Below are 9,102 nucleotides of genomic sequence, written 5' to 3' on the forward strand. Positions count from 1 at the left end.
GGCACGTGGCTGTAGTCCCAACTACTCACTCAGGAGGCTGAGGTGGGAGGACCACTTGAACCTGGGAGGTCGAGGCTGCAGTAAGCCATGATTGTGCCACTGCACTACCAGCCTGGGCAACAGAGTGAGACCCTGTCCTAGAAAGAATTGAAGAAGTGCTCCAACACTGGGCGCAGTGGCTTAAGCCTGTAATCCCAGCACTTTGGGAGGCCGAGGCAGGCGGATCAAGAGGTCAGGAGATGGAGACCATCCTGGCTAACACGGTGAAACTCCGTCTCTACTAAAAAATACAAAAAATCGGCCAGGTGGGGTGGCGGGTACTTGTAGTCCCAGTTACTGGGGAGTCTGAGGCAGGAGAATGGTGTGAACCCAGAAGGCGGAGCTTGCAGTGAGCCTAGACCATGCCACTGCACTCCAGTCTGGGCAACAGAGCAAGACTCCGTCTCAAAAAAAAAAAAAAAAAAAAGGAAAGGAGAGAAGAAATAAAAAAGAAGTGCTCCAAACAGGGCTAGTGAGTATTGTGTTTCTAAGACAAGAATGATCTTCAGTATAGAAGCTGGGAACGTGATCACTGCCAAACATCCAAGAGAAGGCAAAGGTTTAAAGGCAGTTGCTTACAAAGCTGTCTTGGGTGCTGCTAACGTTACTGCAAAGATCATGCTCTGATAGTGCAGCAGTGTGGGAGCTTCTTGGAGCTACCATTTTTGCAGTCTGTCATTAGAGCCATCAGATTTGAAACCACTTCTCTGTTCTGTGACCACATAATCGAATCTGATTGATTCAGTCACTATCGCCCTCCACCTACAAAAGGGTAAAAAGACTATTGATGAGGTAAATTAGCCTACAAAGAATCTATTTCTAGTATTCCTACCTCTTTGATTACATTATGACAGCTATCTAGTAGAGGATCCTTAAATGACAGCAGACTAAACATGGCATTTTTTGGAGAGTGTTATCCTGCTGGAAGAGTAGTTCAATAGAGTTTGCTTAAAAATCATTGCAGTGTAGCAATGTTATTTGGGATGCATTGAATAAAAAATTATGAGATTCAGGAGCAATATTCTAGATGGAAATTTAAATGGTGCAGAGGGTGTATGTGAAGAGGAAGAAAGAGAAATTAATTGAATTCCATTTGCTGATGTGACTGTAGGCACAACTATTTTTAGGTAGAATCCAAACAGTGCATATCTTCTCCATTTTGATTAGTAGAAAATTGGCAGGGAGTCAAAAGAATTAGTATTTCTCAGCACATTATGCCAGAAATGTACAAATAAAATGACATTATCTGTGCCAATGTGGTTAATTTACTTCTAAGGTTTTTTTTCCTTCAAATAAACGAGTGAGTCCAGCTTGGTTAAAAATATTTTTAAAAAAGTCTTTCACAACTGGCAGCAAAAGTTGTAGAATAATTTTTCTTTAGATCCTTGCTGAGAACCTCTTGCAAAAAACTTAAATGTTAATATTGCCCTGATACTTTGGGTGCAGAATTTCTGTCTGGCAATTCTATATACTGCCAGAGGAAGTCGGCACATTCAACAAAATGTGAAATTAAAATAAGCTAGGAAAATGTGCTTAACAAGGAAAGATTTCACAATAGCCACTTAAGAGTTACTAATAATTCCAATTCCAAAGAAAGCATAGACTAAGAAACAAATAAATAAACTCTATTTGCAAAGTTTTATATAGGCAAGTTCACCAAAGGATGAAGCCATATGCTATACCAATTACATATGTCTACGTCGAAGAGAGAATTTATATATCCTGGAAAATCTCCATTGAGTTCTTGTTAGTGTTCAACCTGAATGTAACTTCCAATGTGGCAAATCTATGAATCTTGATCAGATTTTCCTGCTTTGATTTTAAGGTGTATGCTTTTGGTACATTGATACACACAAGCCTATGGGTAAGGCTGCGCTTTTGCACACTCAATGCCCTCTTCTGCCTATTTCTGCAGTGCACAGTCTCACCAGATTAAGCAGGACTGGCTGCTTTCTCCTCCCACTGCCATCACTACTGGGACTGACAGCCCAGCTTCCCCACATTTCCTATTATAAATCAATGGCTGCCTTCTTCAAAAGAGACAAAAAGTAGTCTTCATGGGGATTTGGAATCACTGACATGGTCTGTTTCTGAATCCATGTAATTCTCAGTTGGAGAGCTTGGGAGATCACACAAAAATCTTTTCTATTTCCTGCCAATACATAGACACGGGCCCCAAGATTATAGTGGTTTCCTCTAACTCACTAAAGTGACTAAACCTGTGTACTAAGTAGTTAAATTATACACATTTGTTCTTAAAGCTTAAAGGACTTTCATGATTTTAAGACCTGAGTGATTTTAAGACCTAAGATTTGACAGGCCTGCATATACGTTTTGGGCTGGGAAGATTTTATTTATTTAAATGTGAAGACATCTAGACAAAATAAGTAAATAAATAGGAAATCAAGAAAATGAAGCATTTACCTGGTACTTCTGTGTTTAGTATTTCAGACAAAGAAGGACAAAACCCCTAAGAAAATGCATCTTACGTACTCATGGTCGGGGGTGGATAGAAATTAACCATATTTGGTTCCTAGGGAAATTACAGTGACATTTCATCCTGAGACTGATTTTACATTCTTCAAAACATGTTTCTTTAAGTATTTATCTTTGTATTCTTAAAGACGCTCTCCTTTTTCAATTTTATTTATTTATTTATTTTTTGCTGGAAAGGGGTTAAGCTTCATAGCAGCTTTTGTTGAGGCTGCTGCCGTTCATGCAACCTTCTGCTGGTCTCTAAAACATCTACGTCATTAACCTTTCTCAGAAGAAGGTTGCCTTGTCTTTAGAGTATGCCGTTGCAAAAAAGAATGTTCAGTCTAAACTTTTCCCTGTTAGAGAATACTCTGCTCATTTAAAGTGTAGCATAAGCCAGAAGTTAATATTCTTTACTTTGGCTTATTTACTGTATGGTCATGAAATAAAAAGCTTATTTGAAAATATAGTAAGTACTTTAAATGTATTTTGGAGAATGTAAAATTAATCTCAGAACAGAATTGCACTATCCTTTCCTTTAGGAAATAACTTTATGAAAAATACCCCATCCTTCGGGTGCTGTAATTTTGTTAGAAACTTAAATCCCTTCACACTTGCTTTTATTTATGATCTGTCCACCCAGAACTTCTGGCAAAATGATCTATTTAACTACATAAGAGAAAAAACATTTACTTCAGAAGTCCTTTTATACATTTTTGCTTAACCATGAAAGCATTTTTCATTCTAAACAGCCTCTGGAGAAATCTGCACACACTGATCATCTGCAGGCTGTGATTTTCTATTGGAAAACAAAAATAAGCTGTGGAAGCCACTTATTGCATTCCAAGTAGGCAACTGATCATTCAATGAGTTAGTCTTTCCTGCATTTCCATGAAAAGTTGCAGCTGAGTTAAATGACCACATCACTTTTTTTTTAGGAGATACGCAATCCCAAATGTCACTTCTTAAGTCAAGTGCAGCAGATGGGATCTTGAAAGTGCCTACAAGTAGTCTAGAATACCTTGAATCCGGCTGTGAAAATTTAGGGCAAATCTGCAGCTCTCAGTAGGTAAACACCTTATTTAGGTCTGGAGGCATTTTGCTATGTTATTGATTCATGAAAGCCTATTAAAAGAGCTCTATGGGAAATCCAGTCTATATTTTGAACAAAACAAGCTATCTTTTTCATTACCACTGACCCTTTACAGACACACAGTACATAATCTTGATTGTGCTTCATTGGTATTTATTGCACATGGACCAATTCCTCACACAGTAGTTAGTTGCACCAGAGTATAAATACTTGGTAAAACACACAAGAGGAAGTAGAGTTTACACACAAGTGCTAACTTTCACCAGCAAATTCACGTGGGCACTTGGACATAAAAAAAAATAAAATAAAAAAATCCTTAAGATAATTATATTTATAATATGGATACAGTTACAGTACCATGATAAAGGAGTATAAAAAGGTATTTTCCCCAATAAATCATTAGCTCAATAACATACTAGACAACAGAAGTAGAGTTTGAATTTTATTTTAGTTTTTAAGATCTGCCCAGCCCCTCCCCCTTTAAAAAATCTTTAATTTCTTTTTGTGCAAGTAACATCTCCTGTGGACTTCGTAATTCCTAACACTGTGCAAAAATGGCATTTTGAACTACTCCTTTTTTGTTGTTTTTGTTTTTATCCACATGTGCAGTAATCTGAACTGTTTCTCTCTCTCTAATGTCCTGTCTTCAACTGACAGAATCACATGTCACAGAGAGAGAGGCTCTGCGCCTGGTCCTTCCAACTAATATTGATACATAAATAAGCTGTTTAATATAAACAAGTCTTTCTATCTGCTGTGCAAACGCACAGTGTGAGGTAGAAATCCCTCAGCCTGACCACCCAGGCGCGCGGGGGACGGCGGGTTTGCCCTACACAAGGAAAGCAAGGTGGGGCTTGTTCCAAGAAGAGCTTAACATTTCTTGAAACGTGAATTTTTTTTTTTTGCCTCCATCCTTTCTCTTTGCTTTCATGACAGCAGAACTCATTACTTAGAAATTAAAATGAAATTTATCTGGAAAGCAAAAGAAAATATGTCTTGACAAACTGTCATTCTCCTCCCTCTGGCTGGTAGACTACTCCTGTTCCTGGGAAAGGGATAGGAGCCACGCTGATCGATTTTAATCCCCTCCTAATGCTTCTTCCTTCCCCTAATCCACCCAACTTCCACTCTGGTCCTCGCAGAAAGTGTCAAAAACCACATGGTGGGGGAAAAAAAAAATCTAAAGATGCATCACACGCACACACAAAAGAAGGCCGGACCACAAACAGAAAAAAAAAAAAAAAAGGAATAAAGAAAGAAAGAAAAAAAAAAACCAAGCAACATCAGTAAGCCACTCTCCCATCCCTCCCCAAACTTTCCTTTTTGTGCAATGGTCCGTGGCTTTTCTGTTTGCCTCGGATGATTCAGACGAGGATTGTGGGCTTCGAGTTCACCTGCTTTCGGTCTTGAGTAAACACAGATCTCCTCGTTCCCCCGGGAAGTCGTTCCGGGGCGCCCGGGCTGTCCTCCTCCCGGGGTGCCCGGCGTCTTCGCCCCGCGGCGGGCCCTACACCTTGGACTCCGAGGCGAATTCGGGGCGGCACGGCTCGTCCAGGCTCGAGTCGCTGTCCGCCGCCGCCCCGCCGTTGCAGCCGGCCCAGGGCTCCAGCAGGCGCGCGGGCTGCGTGGCCCCGACGACATCGTCTTCGTCGTCGTCCGAGGCGGCCCCGGGCGACGGCGGGGGTCCGGGCCGGGCCAGACAGCCCAAGGCGCGCGGCCGGTCTTCGTGGGCCGCGTGGCGCCGGCGGGCAGCCCTGCGCGCGCAGCAGAGCAGTCGCTGGAAGGCGTTGCGGAAGTCGGGGCTGCGGCAGTAGATGATGGGGTTGAAGGCCGAGTTGGCGTAGCCCAGCCAGTTGAAGAAGACGAAGAGGCGGTCGGGCACCAGTTCGCGGTGGAAGGCCTTCACCACGTTGGCCAGGAAGAAGGGCAGCCAACAGAGCGTGAACACTCCCATGATGATGCCCAGCGTCTTGAGCGCCTTCTGCTCGCGCAGGGCCACGAGGCGCGAGGGCCGCCGCTTACCCGCACGCCCGTTGACCAGCGGGGCGGTGGTGGCAGCGGCGGTGGCGGGGCGCAGGGGTCCGGGCGGCGGCGCGGGCGCGGGGACCGGCGAGGGCGAGGGCGAGGGCGAGGGCGGCCGCGCGGGGCCGCCGAGGAAACGGCGCTCGCAGCTGTCGATCTTCTTCACCTGCTTCTGGGCCTCGCGGAACACCCGCAGGTACACGAAGGCCATGATGCACAGGGGCACGTAGAAGGAGACCACGGACGAGGCGATGGCGTAGGCCCGGTTGGTGACGAAATCGCAGCACTTGGGGTCGTTGTAGCAGCGGCGCGCCTCGTCGCTCTCCGCCCGCCACCAATGCATGAGGATAGGCAGAAAGGACACTAGGGCTGAGATGGCCCACACGGTGCACACGAGGCCCCGCGCCCGCGCGCGCGTCAGCAGGCTCTGGTAGCGGAAGGGCGAGGTGATGGCGAGGTAGCGGTCCAGGGCGATGACACACAGGGTCTCGATGCTGGCCGTCACGCACAGCACGTCCACCGAGGTCCACAGCTCGCAGAAGAAGGAGCCGTACTCCCAGCGGCCCCACACCACGATGGTGGCCCCGAACGGCACCACCAGCAGCCCCATGACCAGGTCGGCGCTGGCCAGGGACATGATGAAGAGGTTGGTGAGCGTCTGCAGCCGCGGCGTCTTGGCGATGGCCACGATCACCAGCACGTTGCCCGCCACGATGAGCAGCACGATGAGCGCCATCAGCAGACCCATGCCCGCCGTCCACTGCTGCGACAGCGGCTCGGGGCCTTCGCTGGCGGGAGGCAGCAACGAGGCGGGCGGCGACGCGGGCACCAGCAGCCGCGCCGCGGTGGCCGCGCCGTCGGGGAGCGGTGCGGCTGACGACAGGTTACCGGGCTCGGAGGCGCCCAGGACGAGCGCCCCCGCGCCCATGCCGAGTTGCGGAGGCCGGAGGCGGGGGGTGTGGCAGGGCTGGGCCTTGGTTGGGGAACACCCCAGAAGCCTGGACGGCGGGGTGCGCAGAGGGAGGTCGAGGCCGGGTCAGGGCAGCCGCGGCGCGGGGCCGGAGGCATGGGCGCCGGGCGCCTTTCCCGCCGGAGCCGAGCGCTGTCGCTGCCGCCGCCGCCGCCGCCGCCGCTGCTGCTGGAGCCGCTGCCGCTGCTGGAAGAGCCGCCGGGACTTCAGCATGTTTCTGAGCGCGCCGGGCCCGCAGCTCCGGCACCCAGCACCCACCCCACCCCGCTCCCACTCCCCAAGCCAACCCCCGGGGCCTGGCGTCAGGCTCCTGCAGCCAATCCGGGCAAAGGCACGCCCCCCGTCTGGTCTGCCCCCCCAAACCTCCAACTCCCCGCACCCCCCTCCCGTTGGCAATTGAGCGGCTCCTGAGAGTCCCGAGCTGATCAAGGAGCTAGTGCCTCCCGTGCGCCCGCGGGTTCCTGCGGACGCACCTCTTCCTGCGCCCGCTGGCTCCAGGTCCCTGTTCCCCCGTGCCCCCTCCCGCGCTCGCCTCCCCCCTGGGGCCCCGCCCCCTCTCTCAGCCCCCACTCGCTCTCGCACCCGCTCCTGCGCCTCGTTTGCCTCCTGCGCGCCGTTTGCCTCCCGCGGTGGGCTGCCTGCTGCGCCCCGCTCCCTCCGCATCCCCTCGACCTGCAGTGCCAGGGTTCCCTGCGTAACAGAGCGCTAGCTCCCTTGAGCGCGGAGGGGACCTTGGTGTTCAGGAAGCGCCGGAGCGCCTGGGACAGCTTGTCCTCCAGGCTTGGAGGAGTTTGCCCTGCGAGTTTGGTTGTGATGTGGGGCAGCCTAGCAGGATGTGTGTAAAACCCTTCCCCCGTCAAGACGGGACCCAGCCAGCCTGCGTCGTGACAGCTTGGGGGACTGGAGGTGGGTGTTAGTGGTTAGAAGAAACTTCCCAGCAGAGCGGGTTGCTGGAGCCAAGCGCGCATCTGTCAAGAGTGCTCTCTGGGCGCTGTTCTTGCAAGGATCCTCTGTTGAACCTCAAGTGCAGTAGATGTGGAAAGGAAGCGAAGGTTTGTGCATCTAACAGCTAACGCTGAGGGCCCGTTGGAATCGTACACACTCCTCAGTCCTAGCTAATGAATGTGTGAGCATGATGCAAAAATGTGTGCTCACGATATAAAGGGAGAGTCTTAGGGAGACAGAAACGTTGACATACAGAGTAAATGATACCACCGCGAGGGGTGAAAAACGCGTTTAGTTACATTTTAGGCTTTTCAGTGATAACACGTGTATTTTGTGTTTTATTACTCATGTGATTTTATAATTTGAGCTGGGTCAATACAAACAAAAAGGTATTGTCGGTTTATGCTGACGTCATGAACTGCGATTTCGGATTCCTTGGTCTGCGTGCTTGTTTTCTCCTTTGCCCAAGTTCCCAGATTCTCAAAACTCTGAGATTAGTTTTGGAGGGATAAGACAAGAAAACATATAAATACTCCAGAGGATTAAAATCCGAAAGCATTTAAAGTTGTATCTGTGCTTTTTTGAGTTGGCAAATGAATCGCTTTGAAATTAGTGAGTTGTTAACCTGGCTTAAAAGGATTATATTGGGGGTGGGGGGACGGGAAAGCCATGAATACGCAATATGGCAGGACCGCAAGCGCCTTCTCTAATTTGGCTCTTGTAGTGTCCTCAGCTCAGGCCTGAAATAAAAATAAATAAATAAATAAATAATTTAATTGAGTCCTTGAGAAGTAAACAGCTTCTAATTGTTTATGTAAGGGTGCATGAAAATGTTATATAATGCTCACAGGTCCTTCTAGCATTGGAATAAGAACAGTGTTTGTAACGAACATCAACATGTTCCTTGATGTTAGTCATCAATATGACCAAGCTCATATCCTTACCTTGCAAGGAGAGACCGGCTTCCACAGCTGTCCAGGTCAAAAGCAAAAAGTAATGTTTTTCAAGTTTATATAAAATCAAGCAGTTTTAACCACTTTCTCTTACATAAATGCAAACATATGAATTTGCTTTAGGCCAAACCTGATCATCAGCGCGTTAAAACTGGGGAGTGATTTGTTTATTCACCCCTGCCCATGGTTTATCAGCTGATTTTCCAACTTGGGGAGGTTGAGGAGGGGTGGCCAGGAAACAAGAGGAGTTAGAAAGAGGGGAGGAAGGAGACTACACCCCAAGTTACCCAAGTCATTGCAAGCGTGAGACTCCTGGCTTCTTTCTTTTTATTTTTTTTGAGACAGAGTTTCACTCTTGTTGCCCAGGCTGGAGTACAGTGGCGTGATCTTGGCTCACTGCAACCTCTGCCTCCCAGGTTCAAGTGATTCTCCTGCCTCAGCCTGTCAAGTAGCTGGGAGGACAGGCATGCGCCGCCACACATGGCTAATTTTGTATTTTTAGTGGTTTTACCATGTCAGGCTGGTCTTGACCTCCTGACCTCAGGTGATCCACCCGCGTTGGCCTCCCAAAGTGCTGGGATTAGAGGCAGGAGCCACCATGCCCG

General features: G+C 48.5%; 1 protein-coding gene across 1 annotated transcript; it reads right to left on the reverse strand.

Moving 5' to 3' along the window:
* Positions 1–3,441: 3,441 nt before the first annotated feature.
* On the reverse strand, positions 3,442–6,836 carry ADRB1 (adrenoceptor beta 1). Its single transcript, XM_033182109.1, has one exon. It carries the CDS (start codon positions 6,555–6,557, stop codon positions 5,115–5,117), a length of 1,443 nt encoding a protein of 480 aa, XP_033038000.1. The 5' UTR covers positions 6,558–6,836; the 3' UTR covers positions 3,442–5,114.
* Between the last annotated feature and the right edge of the window lie 2,266 nt (positions 6,837–9,102).

The sequence above is a fragment of the Trachypithecus francoisi genome, unplaced genomic scaffold, assembly GCF_009764315.1.
Source record: "Trachypithecus francoisi isolate TF-2019V2 unplaced genomic scaffold, Tfra_2.0 Contig01579, whole genome shotgun sequence".
Classification (NCBI taxonomy): domain Eukaryota; kingdom Metazoa; phylum Chordata; class Mammalia; order Primates; family Cercopithecidae; genus Trachypithecus; species Trachypithecus francoisi.

Coding starts and splice junctions, on each gene's coding strand:
- ADRB1 (XM_033182109.1), bottom strand. CDS start 6,557: ATGGGCGCGGGGGCGCTCGTCCTGGGCGCCTCCGAGCCCGGTAACCTG.